This window comes from Dermochelys coriacea, chromosome 4 (assembly GCF_009764565.3).
Source record: "Dermochelys coriacea isolate rDerCor1 chromosome 4, rDerCor1.pri.v4, whole genome shotgun sequence".
NCBI classification, from domain to species: Eukaryota; Metazoa; Chordata; order Testudines; family Dermochelyidae; genus Dermochelys; species Dermochelys coriacea.
In genome coordinates, this window is record NC_050071.1 from 94,157,474 (window position 1) to 94,181,149 (window position 23,676).

The 23,676-nt window shown below is 46.2% G+C and overlaps 1 protein-coding gene across 16 annotated transcripts in view; it reads left to right on the forward strand.

The window, feature by feature from the left end:
- The window catches only part of FRYL (FRY like transcription coactivator), a 429,780-nt gene that overhangs the window by 300,612 nt on the left and 105,492 nt on the right, over positions 1-23,676 (forward strand). For all 16 annotated transcript variants that reach the window (XM_043513888.1, XM_043513887.1, XM_043513879.1 and 13 more), the window contains 3 exons: positions 5,990-6,102; positions 21,488-21,638; positions 22,001-22,104. In XM_043513888.1, the coding sequence (XP_043369823.1) occupies positions 5,990-6,102; positions 21,488-21,638; positions 22,001-22,104 (368 nt within the window). The remainder of the gene's footprint in view (positions 1-5,989; positions 6,103-21,487; positions 21,639-22,000; positions 22,105-23,676) is intronic.

The following is a 23,676-nucleotide window of genomic DNA, read 5'->3' on the forward strand; positions in this document are numbered from 1 at the left end:
AGGGCAAAGTCCATGTGGATCGCCCTTGACTCCCACCAGGCTGGTTGGGTTCCATCTGACTGAGATTCTCGGCACCGCTCCACTTCGAGGAGCGAATATTGACGGGACCAAGGCAGATGTCACCCAAGGTCCTTGTCTCGGAAGGGTTATCACAGCCGGTCACGGCACGGGTGTTGACGCCATTCCTGCTCAGAATCCTGCTCCAAGACACCGCCAAGGCATTGCCTCCACAGTCCCAGGCATTGATCACCAGTGTCTCGCCGTTGCGCATCTGCCCATCGGAGCCGATTGCAGAGCAGCTGTTACTGACAGTACCGGTCCTCCACGTTGGAATCACGGTCCCAATTTTGCATTTTTGCAAAATTTTGCAAATTTTGCAACGATCGGTGTCACTCCCGGTCCGGGAACAGTGGCAGGTTGTATGTCAGCAGGTTGTATGTCAGCCCGGACTCCGTTCGTAGTCGTCCATTGATAAGCCAGGCCAGCCAGGCTGAACAACCGGCTCCACCGGAGCTGCAGCAGATGCAGTGGCACTGGGCCCTGTGGCCAGCCCAATGGTACCAGTGGGCACCCTGGCCTCCGAAGCACCATTGGCCTCCCTCTCCAGACCTCTGAGGAAGGAGTCAATGGGACGTACATCCTCGGCACCATGCCCGGAGACCGACCAGGTGGTGGACCCTTCCGTGCCGGCGGATACCTAGAGTACCACACCGGCCTCCTCGTCCTCCCGAGATGAGGCGATTATGGCTCTGCCCCCCCTCTGTCCTGCAGGAGGACTTTAGGGCCCACCAAGAACTCTTAAAAAGAGTGGCATCAAACCTCCATCTCCAGACAGAGGTGGACTCCCTGTTTAATATGCTGTCCTCTTCGGAACCGGGCAGGGTAGCCTTGCGTCTCTATGAAGGAGTGGCAAAAATTTCAAATGCCCTGTGGCAAATACTGGCCTTGTTGGCCCCCATCTCCAAGAAGGCGGAACGCAAGTACTTTGTACCTGCCAAGGGACACAAGTACTTATACACCCACCTGGCACCCAATTCCCTGGTGGTCGAGTCAGTCAACCACAGGGAACGGCAGGGCCAGCCAGCTCCTATCCCCAAAAATAAAGATTCGTGGAAGCTGGACTCTTTTGGGAGAAAAATTTATTCGTCTTCGATCTTTCAGTTAACCACAAGGCTCTCCTGGGCTGGTATGAGTTCAATCTATGGGGCTCCCTGCCCAAGTTCAAGGACTCCCTCCAGGAGCATGATAGGAAGGAGTTCAAAGGTGGAGGAGGGTACAGTGGCTTCCAGAACAACCCTGCCGGCAGCTTCGGATGCGACGGACATGGCCGCACGATCCATGGCCTCTGCGGCGTCCATGACAAGGGCGTCGTGGCTCCTGCTCTCTGGGCTGTCGAGCGAGGTGCAGACCTCCATGCAGGATCTCCCATTTGACAGCAGAGCTCTGTTTGCATAACAAATGGATACAAGGCTGCATGGCATGAAAGACTCCCACACGACCCTCCAGACTCTGGGTCTCTAAGTTCCGGCTCCGGCTAAATCTAAATTCAAGCCTCAGCAGACTCCCACTCAGGCCACTTACCCAAAATACAAGGCCGCCTATAAGAAGTCGCGGGACTACAAGAGGTGCCCTCAGAGGCAGTCTTGGTCTGTGCCCAACCTGTGCCAACCAGGGGCAAGCAGGCAGGGAAAAGGCGGTTTTGATGGGACGCTCGGGGGTGCCCTACCAGTTCTCATCAGGGATCCACCCTCGATAAAGCTTCCCTTCTCCAATCAATTGTGTGCTTTCCCCGTGGAGTGGGCGCAGCTGACCTCAGACCTCTGGGTCCTCAACACCATCTCCCGGGGCTACATCCTCCAATTTACTTCCTCCCCGCCCAACCATCCCCCGTCCCTCCTGGGGGACCCCTCGCACGAAGCTTTGCTCAAGAAGGAGGTGGGGCGGCTCCTGGGCCTAGGAGCGATGGAAGTGGTGCCCAGGGAGTTCAAAGGCAAGGGGTACTACTCCCGCTTTTTCCTTATCATGAAGGCCAAAGGGGGACTCAGGCTCATCCTGGACCTGCGAGGTCTGAACTAGTCATGGTGAAGTTCAAGTTCCGCATGGTCTCCCTGGCCTCCATCATCCCCTCCCTGGATCCCGGGGACTGGTATGCTGCCCTCGATCTGCAGGATGCATACTTCCAAATTCATATATTTGAGGGGCAAAGATACTTCCTCTGTTTTGTGGTGGGGCAGAATCACTATCAATTTACGGTCCTCCCATTTGGCCTGTCCACAGACCCCAGGGTATTTACAATATGTATTTTGGTGGTAGCGGCTGACCTCAGGTGATGGGAGGCTCCAGATCTTTCCCTATCTGGACGATTGGCTGGTCAAAGGCAGCTTCGGGTCACAGGTGAGGGATCATGTGACGCTCCTCCTGTCCACGTGCACCACTTTGGGTCAGTTGGTAAACAACACCAAATCCACGTTAGTCCTGGTTCAACGCATAGAGTTTATCGGGGCGCTCCTGGATGCCTCGTTGGCCAGAGCCTCCATCCCATCGGACAGATTCAAGACCCTGAAGAGGCTCATCAACGCAGGCACAAGGTTCCTGGTGATAACAGACAGAGGATGCTTCCAGCTCTTGGGTCACATGTTGGCATGCATGTACATGGTCTGTCGTGTTGGACTCAGGATGAGGCCCCTCCAGCTCTGGTTGGCCTCAGAGTTCTCCCAGGCCAGGGCCGGGATGGACAAAGTCTTCACCATACCCGACTCGGTGATTATCTCCCTGTGGTGGTGGTCTGCCCTGAGCAACATGCTCCAAGGGGTCCCGTTCAGGGATAGGGCCCCACCGCTGGAACTGGTGTCCCATGCGTCAGACCTTGGTTGAGGGCCCACATGGGGAACATTCAGACACAACGTCTATGGTCGGCTCAGGATCTGACCCTTCACATAAATGTCAAGGAGCTCAGGGCAGTATGGCTGGTGTGCGTGGCCTTCCGCTCGCTCCTGGAGGGCAGGGTGGTCAGGGTCCTCATGGACAACATGGCCTCGATATTCTATATCAACAGGCAAGGCTGGTCCCGATCCTTCTCCCCTCTGCCGCGAAGCCCTTGTGGGATTTCTGTATAGCCCATGACATCTACCTAAAGGCCTTCCATCTACTGGGCACCCGGAATATGTGGGCGGATTGCTTGAGCAGGGACTTCTCCTCTCAGCACGAGTGGTCTCTCCATCTGGAGTTGGCTCACAGGCTTTTCCAATTATGGGGGACCCCCAGATGGACCTGTTCGCTAGTCGACAGAACCGGCACTGTCCCCGGTTCTGCTCCAGGACGGGGCTGGGATGGGGTGCTGTCTCCGATGCCTTCCTCCTGTCCTGCTCAGACCGGTTTCTCTATGCCTTTCCTCAGTTTCCACTGATCAGCAAGGTCCTGAAAAAAATAAAGATGGAAAAGGCCCAGGTCCTTCTGATTGTCCCAGCATGGCCCAGGCAACATTGGTATGGTACTCTCATGGACCTGGTGGTTGCTCTGCCGGGGCCATTGCCATTCTGCCTGGACCTGCTCTCCCAGGACCGGGGCTGCCTTCTCCACCTCAGTGGCTGCTCAATGGTTAGGTAGGGATGAAAGGACATACTCAGAAGGGGTTCAACGCGTCCTCCTAGAAAGCAGGCAGCTCGCCACATGCCGCGCCGCACCTACTTGGCAAAGTGGTCCCAGTTCTCCAGATGGGCGAATGAGCAGGGCATTTCCCTGGTGGCCACCCCATTCCAGCTTATCCTGGACTACCTTCTCCACCTTAGAGCCCAGGGCCTGGCATTCTCGTCAGTCAAGGTCCACCTCATGGCCATATCAGCCTTCCATCCGCCGGTGCAGGGTCACACAGTATTCTCCCATGACTGGCCGGTTCCTCAAGGGGTTGGACCATCTCTTCCTGTATGCTAGGCTGCCGGTCCCACAGTGGGACCTAAACCTGGTGTGGGCCTGTCTCACGGGACTCCCATTTGAGCTGCTAGCCATGTGCTTAGTCCCATCTCTCATGGAAAATGGCCTTCCTGGTCGCAATCACGTCGGCCAGGTGGGTCTCGGAGCTCAGGGCCCTGACCTCCAAGCTTCCATACATGGTTTTCCATAAGGACAAGGTCCGGCTCCACCCACATCCTGAGTTCTTCCCGAAGGTGGTCTCTGCCTATCCCATGGGTCAGGACGTTTTCCTACCGGTCCTCTGCCCCAAGCCCCACGCATCCAGTGAGGAGCGCCGTCTCCACACACTCGATGTGTGACGGGCTCTGGCTTTCTACCTCGAGCGAACCAAGCCGTTCAGAAAGTCTTGCAACTGTTCATCGCCTCAGCTGAGCGCATGAGGGGTCGGTCGATCTCCACTAAGCGGCTCTCCAACTGGATCACTTCGTGCATCCGTACCTGTTATGATCTGGCGGGTATCCCCCTGTCACCGATTGTGAAGGCACACTCAAGTCGAGCGCACTCAAGCTTGTCTGCTTCCTTCTTGTCCCATGTCCCCATCCAGGACATTTGTAGAACTGCCATCTGGTCTTCGGTTCGTATGTTCACCTCACACTATGCGATCGTCTCCCAAACTAGGGATGACACCGGGTTCGGCAGGGCTGTACTCCGTCCCGATAATTTGTGAACTCCTACCCACCTCCAACAGATATAGCTTGGAATCACCTATTGTGGAATACATATGAGCAATCACCCGAAGAAGAAAAGACAGTTACCTTTTTCCATAACTGGTGTTCTTCGAGATGTGTTGCTCATGTCTATTCCACATCCCACCCTCCTTTCCCTCTGTCGGAGTTGTCTGGCAAGAAGGAACTGAGGGTGGGGGGAGCGCTCAGCTCCCCTTATACTGCGCCATAGAGACACCACTCCAGGGGTCGCTGGGGCACTCCCCCCTACGGGTTCTGCTAGGGGAAAAACTTCTGGAACCAGTGCATGTGGCGAGCACACACACCTATTGTGGAATAGACGTGAGCAACACATCTCGAAGAACACCAGTTACGGAAAAGGTAACTGTCTTTTCTAAGACATGTAACACAGAACTTGGAGCCCAGGAGGCTGGGCAGCTCAGGTAGCTTTTAGCCACCTTTGCACCTTCCCAGTCTTCAGCTATTCTTGGGGCTGGAGAGGACTACAGCTAAAATAGACAGTGCTAGAGGCCTATCTGAGTTACAGCAGTCCCCCTGGGCTGACTTCTGAGCTTCAGCACTGTCCAGAATCTCTGCAGGTGTGCACACTGCAACCACATTCAAAATATGTACCTTATACCCAGGCTTGCAAGTGGGCTGGGGGGTCTTTAGGAAGCAGCCATCTGGCTGTCTTCCACAGTGCTTGTGCTAGGGAAATCCTGTACTGACTGGAAAAGAGGCTTTTAAGGCTCATTTACTCTGCTCTGACCATTTTCTATGGCAAAAAGGGGCCAGAGTGGGGCGTGAGGATCTCAACCTGTGAATATCTGTGTCAATTCATATATTGACTTTAAGTTTTGGTGAATGATAAAATCAACTTGAGTGTAAGCTCCTTTGGGGTAAGAACCACTCTTGTTACGTTTAGGGTGACCAGATAGCAACTGTGAAAAAACAGGACAGGGGGTGAGGGGGTAATAGGCATTTTACAAACATAACTAGGGTGATGCGATGTCCGTTTTTATAGGGACAGTCCTGTTTTTTGGGACTTTTTCTTATATAGGTGCCTAACACTCAAGCTCTTAGTAATTATTCTATTTCCCTTTGAGATAATTATTACCAGTTTCAATATTTACTTCTCTATCATGTTTTACGTATTATGAATGTGTTATTTAATATGTACATAAACATTGTATTCAGCTAGATATTAATGCAGGTGTTTTAAAGAAATATACTACTGCAACAGATTGTCTCAGATAGTTACATTTAAAAGAAACCCTTGTGTAAAGCACTGAATTGCTATATCATTTTACCACGAAACATGCCTGTTATTAACATTCATGTATTCATTTGTTCAGCTATGTGCATCTAGATATCTACAGTGGGTTGAATAGTAATTTGAACCGCCAGCACCACAGGCTAGAATCTCGCTACAGCAGCAGCTCTGGAGGATCATACGAAGAGGAAAAAAGTAATATATATAATTAATATATTTTTAAAAATATTTGAGTGAATATAGCCTAAAATCTTCACAAATATTAAAAACTGTTGGGTAAAGATTATAGGACAAATTCACATGCATTCAAAGAGTATGACAAGGGACTGTAGGGAACAAAGAGATGAGGCAGGCTGCTTTCTCATGCATCCAGCCCAAAAGAGCTTTCTCCCATCTTTTAGCCCTAATCTCCCAGTCCTAATTTTGCTGCTGAAATTGCAACTAATAAAACAGATGCTCAGTTTCCACAGTAGGATGCAGGACAGGATGGAGAACCATATGTTGTAGTGCTTTCTCCTCCTCTTACTCTCCAAAGTGAGGTGTGAGCAGCAGTTTTTGGTTTCTCCTCTTCCTAATTCCTCTCCACTGCCTTCTCAAAAAGCCACCAATCAGCAAAGGAAAGTGTGGTATCCCAGTAACTTGAAGGCCGCTCAGGTTTAAATGCAAACAAGAACAAACTTTATTCCAGGGCTCCTCCTGGCACCCCCTCAAGGTTCTCTTCCTCATGATGCTCACTGGAGCTTTGCCTGTTCCTTTTCCTGGTGTCTTAAAGGAGCCATGCCCCATAAACAGCTGTTTCCAAATAGCACATTTTCCACCTCCGAACAGGTTTTTTTTTTGTACAACCATACAGTAACAAATTATACAATTTAAACCTTCAAAATACCGGTAATTCATTTGGTTGTTACACCACAAAGTCCTTCAGCCAACATGGGGGCCCACAGGAGCGTAAAGGTCTATGCATCACCCTTGGGACACCAACAGCTGGCAGATGCGGGGTTGGAAGTGAAATTGGAGACTCTGGGTTTGTCTTCACATACAGCATTGCAGCAGCACAGCTGCACTGGTGTAACTGCCTCACTGTAGCACTTTACTGAAGATGCTACTACGCTGATGGGAGAGCTTCTCCTGTTGGCATAGTTAATTCACCTCCCTGAGAGGAGGTAGCTATGTTAAAGGGAGAAGCTCTCCTGTTGACATAGTGCTGTCTAATCTGGGGGTTAGTTCAGTATAACTGCATTGCTCAGGAGTGTGGATTTTTCACATCTTTGCATGACACAGTTATAATGATACAAGTCTAGTGTAGACCTGGCCTGTGTTGGAGCAGGCAGTACCCCTTCAGGTGCAGATGGTGCAGAGGGGATTTCCACACCCCCTTCCCTTGTGATGGTCTCCTGTGCATGCACTAAATTACTGGTATGCCAATGGGACCCGTCATGCAATTCGTATGTTACCACTCCTAGACATCTGCTTTGGAATTGAAAGCTGTGATCCAAACTTGAACCCCCCTGCATAGTCTGTGTACCAATACCCATTGCCCCACCACCAGGGTCTTCACCCTAGCCCTCTGTGTCATCTGTGTAACCTTTGTATCATGCCTGCTGCTTCTGTATGTGGTTGTGAACTTGCTGTGGACCACCTATATGCTGTGGATCTTTAAAATGGGGCTTAATAAGTAATGATAAGCACAACTCTCGCCCCAGCATCAGGAAAGCTGGGGACTGACCTATTGATCTCTGGGGAACAGCCCAGTAATGCTGTAATACTGGGTGGAGAGCTTGCAGAAATGCCAAACCCTGGGTCAGATGAGCCCAAAGTTTGTTCTTCAATCTGAGATTAAATCTCTCTTCACCCCCATTAGCCTGAGGATGGTAGCTGGGATTACAGACATGCCAGATCTCTTTATCCGCTAGGAATTGAGTAAAAGAAGCAGAAACAAACTTCAGTCTGTTATCAATAATTATCATTAATGGATAATCCCACCTAAAGAACCACTCCTCCAGCTGATCACAGACAATTTGTAATGGTACTAGGCTGCTAGCTGCTACCTCTGACCATTTGCAAAAAGATTCTAAGCTACTAATAGAAACACTGATGCTGCAGGGCAAGAATCATTTCTCCACTTAAGGCTAGCTGTGTGGACTGTCATGGCCAAGTTGGCAGCAGGGTAGGTATCAGAGGTACACTGGCTTGCTTATAGGATTTACAACTAAGTAAATATGGTTCACAATTTCTGAACATCTCTTCAATGTGACTATCAATTCCTGACCACTGTACCGCCATGCGACACCTCTGCCTCTTATGTACCATCCCAAGGTGCCTTTTGTGGGCCATGGCCAGCACCTCTGTCTGCATGACCTCTGGAAATGCCACCTATGAGTCCCAAAGTAGATCACCCCATGCTGACAATTCATGTCTCACATGAAAATAAGCCCCCAGATAATCTGAAATAGTTTCTGGTCAATCTTGACAAACATATTTGAGAACTTTCTGATAACCAGAGCCATCCCTTGGGTATGGCAAATCGGGGAGACCTCCCTGGACACCACGCTTTGGGGGGCCCTGCTCTTCCATAAAATCCCCAAAAGGCAGGTGGGGAGGTGAGGCGAGAGGTGGGCAGGCGAGCGGGGTGAGGAGATGAACCGGGAGGCAAGTGGTGAGCGGGGGGGTGAGGAGGAGCCCCCCGCTAGAACCTCCCCCTCTCCCCAGTGCCTCTTGCCTGCCGGTGGGCCCCACCAATCAGCACCTCCCCGTCCCTCTCAGCGCCTACCACCTGTGGCAGATCAGATGTTTTGTGGCGTCAGGAGGCGCTGGCGGGGGAGAGGAGAGGAGCGAGGGCGCAGCGTGCTCGGGGGAGGGGGTGGAACTGGGCGGGAAGAGGCGGGGCGGGAGCAGAGTGGGGTTGGGAAGAAGCAGGGTGGGGTTTGCGGGAAGGAGTGGAGTGGGGGCGTGGCCTGGGCGGAACCAGGGGGAGCACCCCCCAGCAGATTAGAAATTCAGCGCCTTTGTCCTGGACCATGCACCACCCTAGGGATGGCCCTGCTTGTAACAGTACATCCTGGGGCAGTGTCTCTAACAATGATTTGGGAGTGGCAAGAGAGATCAGTCAAGGTATTATTGTCGTTTTTCTGGCTCATAATCCCCCTTTCTGTGGACTTGTCAAGTGAAGCCCAGGACAGGTGATCAGCCCCTTGATTGTGTTTACCTGGATGGTACAGTACTGAGGAATTGTACTGATGCAGACTATCAGGCCATCTGTGAATATGAAGGTGTTAGTGCCCTGGGCTGGATGGCATTAACAGTGTAGTTAACACCTGGTGGTTGGTGTGTGATGTGAAAGTGCAGCCATACAAATAATGGTGCCACTTTTCTCGTACCCATATGCATGCTAGGGCCTCCTGCTTCCCTGCCAAGTTTTTATGTTCAGCTGAGGAGAGCTCTCAGGAGGTGAATGCCACTGGTTGTTCCACCCCCTAGTGGATCTGGGAGAGCACAGCACCAAGAGCTACAGCTGAGGCATCATATGTGACAATAATAGGGGCTAGTAAGGCACAGTGTGCCAGTGCAGAAGCTGATATAATATGTTGTTTGAGCTGGCGCACTGCCTGTGAGTCCAGTTTCGGACCACATTGCTGCGTAACAGGGTCCATAAGCATGCAGTAAGAGCATAATCTTGCACAAAATAAAGGTAATAGTTATCCCAAGAAATGATAGAAATTCCAACTTGTCCATCCACATTGGACTGCAATGGAGTGTTTCCAGGTGCCAACAGATGATGACCCACAAAATCCAGTTGATCCCAATGAATAACACACTTCTCCATGTTCAGGGTCAGATGATGGTCCTTAAATCAGGGAAGTACTACATGTAGGGAAGCATCATGGTGAGAATGAGATGATCCAGGATGTCATCTTCATAGATGACCACCCCAGCAATGTCTGCTAACACCGAAGCCTGATGTTCTGGAAACACCTAGGGGTCGAAGATGACCAAAAGGCATCCTTTTAAATTGAAAAAAGTTCATATGGGTGAGAAAAGCTTTGAGGTTCCATGAGTAAGAGACAAACATTATTTGGAGATATCCCTAGTGTAGATCCAATTTAATGAGCACAGTTGAACCATGATCAGTAAAGTATTCTCCATTATCAGTAAAGGATAGCAGTCAGGTATGACTACTTGTTCACTTGGCAGTGGTCCACACGTAAGTAGTCTCTCTTCCTTCTTTTTTTGCTACAAAGAGGTTTAACAACCACAGCGAAGAGTCAGTCACTTATATAATGTCCTCCTTGAGCAAGCGAGAAATCTCTGGCTAAGACAGGCTTTAACGCCCAGGGAGGTCTGCAGAATGGCTGTATAATTGGGGTGGCCAGTAGATCCACTCATGGCTGTTTTAATCATTAATTTAGATTTATGATAAGTTTGGCTCTTTCCTGTTTAAAAAGCAGGAAAGGGGTGAAAATCCCTTCTCCAACCCCAGCCCGTTTGGGTGCTTGCTATGGAGTATAGGCACACCAACTGTGACTGGTTTTATTACCTCCCCAAAAGTAATGTTTTCTGCCCTGAAGTGCTTACTAGTTTAAATAATTATGACAACATTAGGGAAGACCAAACAGGCAGGAGATGGGTACGATGTGAACAAGAGTCACAAATTCAAAATCCTAAGCTATTTTAGGGGTACTGCATACTTTGGGGGGGGGTAATATCTTTGGTTCCTACCTGTATTAGAGTGTTTTTCTCTTCACCAGCATTACTGAGGGATAATTACTTACTTTTCTAATATCTAATATTTACTAATATCCCCTTACTTTCTGGGGATAATTTTCTGTTTGATTACTGAACCTATGGCATCTTCAATCCTTACTAATTTGCCTACTGGTTTAAAGTTTATGCATCATTTTATTAGACTCTTTTTAATTTTTGTCTGAAGTCCCTGCCTAGGCACTGTATACTTCAACTCACAATCTCCCATCCTCCTTCAACAAGAACCCCCTTTCCTCATCCTCCCTGCAAACACCAACCCTGGCTATTTTGTGACTTCTCTGTACCCTGCCTATCCTTGCAAATCATAATGTTCATCTACTTTGTCATATATCTCCCAGATCCTAAATTCAAATTGATCATCTACCAAAAACAGATGCTTCTTGGTACTGTATACAAATGATAGAGCAGCATTTTAATGTTTGTGGGTTTCAATTTGATTTCATCTGTGGCTATACCACTTTTAACCTACATATCTCATTATGAATGGTAAACCAAGGGATATTTAATGTGCAATTATTATTTTGTTGATGGAATGTGAATTAGAAGTTGAAAGCAATGAAGAAAAACCAGTATTTTAAAGGTAAAATTTCAGGAGTGCTTTGCTCATAGCCATACCTTATTTTCATTTTTTTTTAAACTAAAAAGTAACCTGCCTACATTCGCTGCATCAGTTGCGAAAACAACTGAGACTCTTGGAAGCAAGGGGGAAATTCAGCATACCCCACCTCAGGTGCACAAGTTCCCAAATACCATAGAAATGGTAGGTTTCCACTGCAAACATGTGCTGGGACACAGAACATGCAGAACCGCACTGCCCTGCCTGCCATGGAGGAGAAGAGAGTATTTGCATCTGGTTCGTGGAGTGGTAGGAAAATGGCTAGTAGAACAGCAAAAATATGTATTTACTGGCTTAGTACAGGGTGCTCAGAAGGCTGGATCTGCCACTTATAGTTAATGGACTGTTGTAGCAGCGGAAATGATCAAGCTACCTCCATCCCACCTACAGTTAAGATACAGAGTTCCATCAAACCCAAGTCCTCAGGCTTCACTTAGGGACATGATTTTTCCTGCTTATATGAGCCTTACTATCAGGACAGTTATTTTAGTGTGATTCAGTGACATGCTGTCTTCACCAGTATCATTTTCCTTCCAGCTTTCAGGTCTCCCAGAGACAGAATCTAAATTACTGTTCCTCAAGTATGTGTCAAAGTGAATCCCACTGTAAATATGCATGCACCTTGTGCATGCAAGTTCAGATTCTTTTAAACAGCAGTGTCTGTTGGGGCCATGCATGCATCCAGAGCGGTCATGACCCTTCCTTAATTCCCTCTTATGCTTTTGACAGGAAGACAAAACCTAGCGAGCATCCAACCACTATTTTTCTTAGAGACTTTAAAATGTTAAAAAGAAAGTTTTGTCTTCACATTCCCATTGAATTGGACATTCAAAAGAGAAAAGAAGGAAAAATAAAAGAGAAACTACCTATGTTTCCCCTGTACAGTGGGGTGAAGTGCTATACTTTTGGCAAACTAAACTTTCAGGGTTTGGCCCCTGGCTGACCTGTGACATACTGATCCCCATCTAGGATGGACACAGATGATGTTTCTTTTGCCCAGGGGAGAGCTGCACCCTGGATAGGTGCTCTGTGTTCAAGTTCTTTTCCTTCAGGACCTGCAAATAATCCCAGATCTCTTGGCTTGAGGCATTTCTGCTGGAGAAGTCCATGCAAGTCTGTTCATACCCAAGGTGAAGTCACTAGCAGAGCAAGACTGGAAAGCCAGCATCAGCCAGCACTCCCTTGCCACACATCATACCTGCAGATCAGGATCTGTGTCCACACAGAGATGCTCAGTGTGATGCTCAGTCATTGAGCTGGACAGAGTCCAAATATAGCTCCAGACATGAAGGGAAGTCCTAGAAGGATGTAACGAAACAACACTTCTCAAAGAACAGATCCTCCAAGTCTTCAATCAGATCAAAAATGGCCCAGAGAATGAGAGACCCAGTGCTAATCTTGGTGCTGACTTCTGGAGGTATCCACAATGGAGTCTAGCAAGAGCCCAAGATACATCTGGGAGGAATCTGGATCGTTTCTGGAGACATTTTTCCTGTGTCTCCTGGAACTGGCCCTGGAACCATATCACACTACAGCACCACCATTTGAAGAGGGAGAAATACTCCTCCTCACTGTCACCTGTGTACTTTTCTCTCCAGCATCAAGCAGAGATCCCTCTCCTCTACCTTTAAAAATTGACCCCAAGAAAGTTATTAGGGAGCTCTTATTCAGCCCTCCATCCCAGATGGGGAATGTGAGTGGCACTGGGCCAGCCCCAACCAAGCCAATACGCATATGACAAGCTACCTTAGTCAAATTGGCCTTACAGGGGGACTGTCATCTCACCTGTCCAGAAGCAGACTCCCTCTCATGCTTCCAGGAAAAGGAGATCCCATGCCCTGGTGGCATCATTAGCCAGGCTGTTTACACTTGAACTTAACGTGATCCACCAGAAGCAAGAAAAGGCAAAGGGACTACAGCAACCTTCATCTCCCCCAAAAGAGTCATCCTCATCAACAGACGAAGTAGTGACACCAGCTGCCACGCTGGCAATTGATAACTTCAAAACTTTTCAGGACCTCTGGTCTCATATTGTGGAATCCACGGGTGCTGATACTACATTTATACCAGAGAAGGCTCATAAACTCTCTCTGATATTTTGAGTGCCCCACCGGTCAGAATTTCCCTCCCCATTGAGAAGATCCTGGAACCCACCAAAGGATAGTGAGAAGCCCCAATGACTCTTTCTCCCATATATAAATGAGTGGAGAAGAGATATCAGGTGCCCCCCGAAAGGGCTTCGAATGCTTCTACACCCATCCAAACCCAGGGTCCCTGGTTGTTGAGCAGCTGAGGAAAAATCAAAGTCCACAAAAGGTGCACTTAAGAACAAAGATTTTAAAAAAAAAGTTGGACCTCTCTGGATGCAAGTCCTATTCATCAACCTCAGTGCAACTTCGGGTGACCAACTACCTGTGACCTAAGAACCCCTCAATGCCAATTGCTAAGGGAGTTACAAGAATGTCCTGATCCTAATGTATACATTCTGGTTCAGCAAAGAATATTGAGTGAGGTCTTATATGAAAGCCAAGGTATCGCTGGTCATTAATATTGTTGTAAAATGTACGTACAGGTACTCTACAAAGAGTTATGCATGTACACTAAAAATACATTCCTAAAGTCTGTATCAAGGCAGAGTTGACAAACAGGTTTCTGCCCAACAAAATGTGTTTATTCACCTGTCTCTTGATCCACGTGTAAATTAAGCATGTAAGCCAACCCAGTGGAAGCCCTATTTGAAGTCAATGGTGGGATGTGAAATCAAAAGGGAAGCAGCTCACCAGAGAATAAGTTATGTGGGGAAGGAGTGTTATCCTAACTCTGCAGTACAGACCGTGGCAATCCTGATTGAACTAACCTCGTTATCCCTAGCCTGATTCTTGCTTGCATATTTATACCTGCTTCTGGAAATTTCCCCTACATGCATCTGAAGAAGTGGGTATTCACCCTTGAAAACTTATGCTCCAATATGTCTGTTAGTCTATAAGGTGCCACAGGACTCTTTGCCGCTTTTACAGATCCAGACTAACATGGCTACCCCTCTGATACAGTACAGACAGTGAACTTTGGGGAAAGTAATGAGAAGGCAAGGAAATGAAAACACCCGTTAATCCTTTACCTAGGAAGTAATTGAGTAGTGCCATTACATTCATGAAAACAGGATCTCAAGCAGGCTTGGTTGAAATGCTGACAAGGATATTTGGGGTGAGATACACTTTAGGATGGAAGTTAGCCTGTTAAGTCTCTAGAAATTGATTTTTTTAAAAAATATGTAATCCTTTTGGTTTCTATTATACTTTCTCACTATCTCTTGAATCTTGAACCTTTGATACTAAACTTCATGTTTTCACTATAAATCTATCTCAGTGCTGAGGAATTATACAAGCAGCTGATTCTGAGTTGAATCACTGAAGCTGGTGTGTACATTGTTCCCTTGGGGACTGCACACCTGGTATTACTGTGAGCATTTAGCCCACAAAAGCTTATGCTCAAATAAATTTGTTAGTCTCTAAGGTGCCACAGCTCCTACTCCTTCTTTTTTGCTGATACAGACTAACACATCTACCACTGTGAAACCTGTGAGCATTCAGTGGATAAGGGGCTGGACACTTCAGGGGAACACTTCACAGGGGCTTGGTGATTGCGGTGCACCTATTCTTAACCTGCAAGGCAAAGTAAGGGCTTGCGTAGCCCAGGGGAGATTGTTTGGGTGGCTAATAGGCTGGTGGTGTCAGGAAGCTGGCACCCAGTTAAGCTAAAGTCAGTCTTCCTCTCAGTGGAGGCAGGGGGGTTACAAAGTGATTCACAGTCCTGGCTACCCAGAGAACCTTCAAATTACTGTGTTCTCTTTGTCAAGTACAATTTTCTCACTTGGGAGGTGGTCACTCCTTTCCTAGCTAAAATCCTGCAGGAGTACAGGGATGAGTTGAAATAAACAATCAGAGGGTCAGAAGATCAAGAGAAAAGGTCAGGTTGGCCACAAATGCATCTGATACAGCCACAAGGTCGATAACCATAGTTATCACAATGAGGCAGACTTTATGGTTCTAGATGTCTGGCATACCATGCAAGACAGAGGACGTTATAGAGGACCTGCCCTTTGAGGAAATGGAGCTCTTCAGACAGAGTGCCCCATTCCCTCAAGGACTTGCGCCACCGTATGGTCCTTGGCAATTTACACACAGGCCCCTTATAGGAAACATGCAAGTACCAGCCCCAGCAGAAGCGCAGAGGACATTGTCCAACTCCTGGGACTGTCAGCCAGAGTACCAACACAGAAAGAATGTACATGATGCTGCCTGCCAGACTTCACCTGTGACCACTCAAGCGCTGGTTCAAGTTGGTCTGTTCCCCAGTGAAACACCAAATGAGCAAAAAGGTTATGGTTCTACTCATACCTCACAGATCTGAAATGGTGGAAGGAAACTGAGAATATGCGTGGCTAGGTACTGTTCTCTGCCCCCTCCCCAACAATGACTTTAGTCACAGACACCTCAGAGATAGGTTGGGGAATCCACTTGGACCATCTACAAATGCAAGGAATAGGGTCCCTGGAAGACATGGCACTCCACATCCATGTCATGGAGGTCAGAGCCACGAGGCTAGTCTGCATGTCCTTCCTTCCTGATCGTCACAATTCCACAATGCAGGTCTTGATGAACATCATGTTAGCAATACACCACAAAAAAAAGCAAGGAGGCACAAGCTCTGGACATGGTGCCACAGATGCAAATTAACCCCGATGGCTCTTCAGCTCCCAAGAGTCAGCAACAACCTGGTAACCCCCCAGAGCAGATATGTTACCACTCACAAGTGATCACTGCGGAGTTCTATCATAGAACTAATCGGGGGGGGGGGAGTTCCTGTGATAGACCTGTTTGTCCCTAAAGACAACACCAGGTGCCAGAAATTTTGTTGCAGAGAGGATATGAGCCTGGGGCCTTCCCTCTGCAGTGGAATCTAGGCCTCTTCTGTGCTGTTGCACCCATTCTCTTGGTCTTCATGGTGATTTTCAGAATTCAAAAGGGACAGCCATTATTGTTCTCATAGCTCTGCACTGGCCAATGCAATTTTGGTTGACAGACGTGCTACAGGTGTTCATTCAACCACCAGTTCAGCTCCCAGACTGCCTGGACCTGTTTTCACAGCACCATGGGAAGATTCGCTATCCAGACCCACCTGAATGACAACCTGGATGTTGTCTGGTTAACTACCATGGATAGGGATTGCTTTAGACAAGTCCAGGACATCCTGATACAGAACAGGAAGATATCTACCAGAAGGACTTTTTCATCAAAATGGAAGAGGTTCTCAATAGGGGTGACCCACCATAGCCTGGACCATAAGCAGGCTTTGGTACCAAAGGCTCCCAACTACTTCCTGCATCTGAAACAGCTTTTTCTTAACACCACTAAGGTCCAAGCTGCAGCAGTTTCAGCTTTCCATTGATGGATAGTCCTGCTTGGTCTTCTCTCACCCAATGGTATCAGAGTTCCTGAAGGGCCTGTTACCTACATTATACAGATCAGGGAACTTGCTCCTGCCTGGCACCTCAGTGACATCATCTTGAGATTCAAGGAGTCCCCTTTCAAAAAGCTTTGTATTTCATCTGGCTCTGAAGACAGTCTCCCTAGTTGCAATGACTTTAGTCAGAAGAGTGAACAAGTTCCAAATGCTTGTAGCTGATCCCCTCCCCACATCGTATTTCATAGGGTTAATGTGATCCTGAAACTTCACCCTAAATTAATTCCTAAGATGGTCTCAGAATTCCACCTGAATTAATCATTTAATATGCCTCTCTTCTTTGCAGTAAAACTCCTCTTCATTGGGAAAGAAGCAGCACACATTGGACATTTCCAGAGCCTTTTTTTACTACATCGACAGAACCAAACTGTTCAGACTGTCTTTCTGTTTATTTCTGGCTATAACTGGCCTTTCTAAAGGCCAAATAAGCTGTAGCTCACGAAAGCTTATGCTCAAATAAATTTATTAGTCTCTAAGGTGCCACAAGTACTCCTTTTCTTTTTTGCGAATACAGACTAACACAGCTGCTACTCTAAAGCCTGTTAAGGTGGACAACATAAGGTATCTCACTGTCTTTTCAGTTAGCTGGTGTAGCTCTCCCACCAAATGCCAAGACGCACCCCACCAGAGCTCAAGCAGTATCTTCTGCCTGCTTCAGAAATGTGCCAGTTTCAGAGATCTGCAAGGCAGCAACCTGGAGTAACCCACTGATTTTTATCAAGTACTATGCATTGTACTTAGCTGCCAGAGCAAGTACAAAGTTTGGGAGAGCAATTCTACAAACCTGTTGAACTGATGCAGTTGATATTCCTAATCTAAGTGTCCAGAAGAGGTACTGTTGCTAATCACCTACAGTGAAATCCACACTGACAAATACTCAGAGAAGAAGTTACCTACAATAACTGTGGTTCTTTGAGGTCTTGTTAGTGTGGATCCCATAACCCACACTCCATCCCCATTTTTGGAGTTCTGTGCTTCCCTGGACTTTGAATTGCAAGGGAACCGAGCAGGGGCTAGAGTTATTCTGCCTTTTATGGGTTTGCATGGGAGCATAAGGAGACACAGGGAGTGTACATGATCCTGACAGACACCGTTATTCAAAAGATTCCAATCTTGCATACACGTGGCACTTGTGCACTTACAGTGGGATCCACATTGACAACTTCATTTTGAAGATCCACAATTACTGTAGGGTAAGAAACTACTCTTTATTTTAACTTTTGTCTGAATGGTTTTTCTCATCTGGACACTTCTGTTTCCCAGGACCTATAGCTTCAAATCCTGGGGCATTTTTAAACTTATTACTGTGTAGAATATACACAGTACCCTAATAGGGTACAAAATGTGAGCGAGGCCAAACAGCAAAAATTAAGATGTTTATACACCAATGCGAGGAGTCTAGGTAACAAAATGGAGGAACTAGAGCTACTGGTGCAGGAAGTGAAACCAGATATTAGAGGGATAACAGAAACATGGTGGAATAGTAGTCATGACTGGACTACAGGTATTGAAGGGTATGTGCTGTTTAGGAAAGACAGAAACAAAGGTAAAAGGGGGTGGAGTAGCATTGTATATCAATGATGAGGTAGAATGTAAAGAAATAAGAAGCGATGCAATGGATAAGACAGAGTCCGTCTGGGCAAAAATTACATTGGGGAAGAAAACTAGTAAAGCTTCTCCTACGATAGTGCTTGGGGTGTGCTATAGACCTCTGGGATCTAATTTGGATATGGATAGAGCCCTTTTTAATGTCTTTAATAAAGTAAATGCTAATGGAAACTGCGTGATCATGGGAGACTTTAACTTCCCAGATATAGACTGGAGGACCAGTGCTAGTAATAATAATAGGGCTCAGATTTTGCTAGATGCGATAGCTGATGGATTCCTTCATCAAGTAGTTGCTGAACCGACTAGAGGGGATGCCATTTTAGATTTAATTTTGGTGAGTAGCGAGGACCTCATAGAAGAAATGGTTGTAGGGGACAATCTTGGCTCAAGTGATCATGAGCTAATTCAGTTCAAACTAAATGGAAGGATTAACAAAAATAAATCTGCAACTAGGGTTTTTTATTTCAAAAGGGCTGACTTTCAAAAATTAAGGAAATTAGTTAGGGAAGTGGATTGGACTGAAGAACTTGTGGATATAAAGGTAGAGGAGGCCTGGGATTACTTTAAATCAAAACTGCAGAAGCTATCGGAAGCCTGTATCCCAAGAAAGGGGAAAAAATTCATAGGAAGGAGTTGTAGACCAAGCTGGATGAGCAAGCATCTTAGAGAGGTGATTAAGAAGAAGCAGAAAGCATACAGGGAGTGGAAGATGGGAGGGATCAGCAAGGAAAGCTACCTAATTGAGGTCAGAACATGTAGGGATAAAGTGAGACAGGCTAAAAGTCGAGTCGAGTTGGACCTTGCAAAGGGAATTAAAACCAATAGTAAAAGGTTCTATAGCCATATAAATAAGAAGAAAATTAAGAAGGAAGAAGTGGGGCCGCTTAACACTGAGGATGGAGTGGAGGTTAAAGATAATCTAGGCATGGCCCAATATCTAAACAAATACTTTGCCTCAGTCTTTAATAAGGCTAAAGAGGATCTTGGGGATAATGGTAGCATGACAAATGGGAAGGAGGATATAGAGGTAGATATTACCATATCTGAGGTAGAAGCAAGACTGAAACAACTTAATGGGACTAAATCGGGGGGCCCAGATAATCTTCATCCAAGAATATTAAAGGATTGGCACCTGAAAGTGCAAGCCCATTAGCAAGAATTTTTAATGAATCTGTAAAGTCAGGAGTAGTACCGAATGATTGGAGAATTGCTAATATAGTTCCTATTTTTAAGAAAGGAAAAAAAAGTGATCCGGGTAACTACAGGCCAGTTAGTTTGACATCTGTAGTATGCAAGGTCCTGGAAAAAATTTTGAAGGAGAAATTAGTTAAGGACATTGAAGTCAATGGTAAATGGGACAAAATACAACATGGTTTTACAAAAGGTAGATCGTGCCAAACCAACCTAATCTCCTTTTTTGAAAAAGTAACAGATTTTTTAGATAAAGGAAATGCAGTGGATCTAATTTACCTAGATTTCAGTAAGGCATTTGATACCGTGCCACATGGGGAATTATGAGTTAAATTGGAGAAGATGGGGATCAGTATGAACATCAAAAGGTGGATAAGGAATTGGTTAAAGGGGAGACTGCAACGGGTCCTACTGAAAGGCGAACTATCAGGCTGGAGGGAGGTTACCAGTGGAGTTCCTCAGGGATCGGTTTTGGGACCAGTCTTATTTAATCTTTTTATTACTGACCTTGGCACAAAAAGTGGGAGTGTGCTAATAAAGTTTGCAGATGATACAAAGCTGGGAGGTATTGCCAATTCAGAGAAGGATCGGGATATTATACAGGAGGATCTGGATGACCTTGTAAACTGGAGTAATAGTAATAGGATGAAATTTAATAGTGAGAAGTGTAAGGTTATGCATTTAGGGATTAATAACAAGAATTTTAGTTATAAGTTGGGGACGCATCAATTAGAAGTAACGGAAGAGGAGAAGGACCTTGGAGTATTGGTTGATCATAGGATGACTATGAGCTGCCAATGTGATATGGCTGTGAAAAAAGCTAATGCGGTTTTGGGATGCATCAGGAGAGGCATTTCCAGTAGGGATAAGGAGGTTTTAGTACCGTTATACAAGGCACTGGTGAGACCTCACCTAGAATACTGTGTGCAGTTCTGGTCTCCCATGTTTAAAAATGATGAATTCAAGCTGGAGCAGGTGCAGAGAAGGACTACTAGGATGATCCGAGGAATGGAAAACTTGTCTTATGAAAGGAGACTTAAGGAGCTTGGCTTGTTTAGCCTAACTAAAAGAAGGTTGAGAGGAGATATGATTGCTCTCTATAAATATATCAGAGGGATAAATACAGGAGAGGGAGAGGAATTATTTCAGCTCAGCACCAATGTGGACACAAGAACAAATGGGTATAAACTGGCCACCAGGAAGTTTAGACTTGAAATCAGACGAAGGTTTTTAACCATCAGAGGAGTGAAGTTTTGGAATAGCCTTCCAAGGGAAGCAGTGGGGGCAAAAGATCTATCTGGTTTTAAAATTCTACTTGATAAGTTTATGGAGGAGATGGTATGATGGGATAATGTGATTTTGGCAAGTAATTGATCTTTAAATATTCAGGATAAATAGGTCAAATCCCCTGAGATGGGATATTAGATGGATGGGATCTGAGTTACCCAGGAAAGAATTTTCTGTAGTATCTGGCTGGTGAATCTTGCCCATATGTTCAGGGTTTAGCTGATCGCCATATTTGGGGTTGGGAAGGAATTTTCCTCCAGGGCAGATTGGAGAGGTCCTGGAGGTTTTTCCCCTTCCTCTGTAGCATGGGGCATGGTTGACTTGAGGGAGGCTTCTCTGCTCCTTGAAGTCTTTAAACCATGATTTAAGGACTTCAATAGCTCATACATGGGTGAGGTTTTTCATAGGAGTGGGTGGGTGAGATTCTGTGGCCTGCACTGTGCAGGAGGTCGGACTAGATGATCAGAATGGTCCCTTCTGACATTAGTATCTACGAATCTATAATATTAGGTGGAAGATTACCATTAGTAAATTGTACATTTTGCTTGGATTGACAAATCAAAAAGAAAAGTAAAAATAAATATATTTTGATAGGTGATTCAATGCCACTGTATTCTAACTGGCGACTGAAAGTGATGGAGCATAATCAAGGAGAGCCTCTACCCTTTCCACCTACTGGGGGTTGTTGGTCACCACTAGTGGATTATTTACCTGAAACTTCATCTCCAGGCATGTCTCTTCACAGGTAAATACTAATATTACATGAAAGGGACAGCAGTTCAGTTCATATTAGTTTAAATCAAACTACTGTCTTCATGCATGTGCTGTGTAAAGTAAGAATAGCCTTTCCTTATTGTTACATTTCCTGGGTTGCTTACAATTCAAGAAGTTATGATGTCTTAGCTACCTTTTGATTTGGAGGACTAAAGCTTTTCACATCTGCTGTGTGGCTTATTGTGATTTTTATGTTTTTTCTTTCTTGCCTTTAAGACTTTCATAGCCTTAAAAGGGGATATTAGTTAAGAGTATCTTTAAAACTCCTACAGATCTTCAAAATGTAAAAAACAGTTGTATTCTGATCTCTTAACAATTTTTTTCTTTCTTTAGGTGTAACATAGCAGTGATCCTTTTGACTGATTTGATAATCGACCACAGTGTGAAGGTGGAATGGGGAGGATACCTCCATCTTTTACTTCATGCAATTTTTATAGGTAACTAAACTGCTACTGAAATATCATTTTTTTTTTAAATCAAGGAAAGCAGCTTGTAAGCTTGGCTTTGAAGATTATAGTAATTAAAAATGATAACAGCCTTTTTGACATAACTAGTCTTTTTTTCCAAGGCTGAATGAGATTAATATTTCTTATTCTTTATTTATCAATAAAATATTTGCGGAAAGTACAAAAAGGGTCTCTGGTGTATGAAATATTACTGTCTTCTATGTTGTTGTGACAATCTGACTTTTTAAAAACTGTCTTCCAATAACATAAAGGAAGAACACTTTTTCAAGTTGAAAAAAAATCCACTTTTTAAAAAAATATTTCCCAGTCATTTTGGTTTGTATAAATACAATACTAATAAGTGTCTTCTTTAAAATTAACACTGTGGATAACATATAAAAGCTAAAACTTACTAAATGCCTGTAAGCAGAATATTTTGGGCTAAATGAAGCCATGATGTAAGCAAGTGCAACTGCATTTACTTCAGTGAAGTTACACATATTTGCACCAGAGCTAAATTTGGTCTGTTGTGTGATAGGTAACAAACTAGTGCATCTCTTTTTCTCCTTTCTCTTGTACTCTTTTGGCCAGATTTCCACCTTTATTATAGTCCATTGCTGCCCCACCCCACCCCCCCCGGCCTCTCTTGAGCAGCATACATCTGCCCTGAATTTGTATCCCCACTTGATTTGGCTTTTTCTTCTTCTGAGCATGTACAATTAATCAGACAAGTGTGTGCTGGACCAGAGAATCTTTTCATGTTCCTAATGTTGCTTATTTCTTGAGACAAACATGTAGGTAGGAAATACAAGTGGGCATGAAAGTTTGGACTCCTTTACAAAGCACTGTCTATTGGGGCCACTTGTCCTTCTCCTCTTGTATAGAAGGTGCAATTAGCTTGTAATACACTTAGTGTCCTCAGTGCTTCTCTTGTTGTTCTTCCCTGTGTTTTTGGCTCCATATATTTCAGTATGGTGAGTCTTTCAATTGGGTTGAATAAAAATGGTGGGCTTTTTTTAGTACCTGTGCAATGGCAGGAATCATCCACAATATGGCCTAGTTCAGAGATGGGGAAACTACAGCTCGTGGGACCGTCCTGCCCAGTCCTTGAGCTCCCAGCTGGGGAGGCTAGCCCCTGGCCCCTCCCCCATAGCCTCAGCTCATTGCACCACCAGTGCCCTGGCCCACCACTCCTGCTGGGCAACGCGGCGGCGTGTCTGGCTCCGGCCGAGTGGCGGGGCTGTGAGTTCCTGCTGCTGTGAGCGGCATGGTAAGGGAGCAGGGAGGTTGGATAAGGGGCAGGGGGTCCTGGGGAGCAGTCAGGGGACAGGGAGCGGGGGCGGTTGGATGGGGCGGAGGTTCTGGGGGGTGGGGGCGGTCAGGGGATGGGGGGGTGGATAGGCGTAGGAGTCCGGGGACGACGACTGTCAAGGGGGGGGGGTGAATAGGGATCGGGGCAGTCAGGGGACAGGGAGATGAGGAGGTTGGCTAGGGAGTAGGATCCTGGGGGGCAGTTAGGGGCAGGAGTATGGATAGGGGGCGGGGAAGTTAGGAGACAGGGAG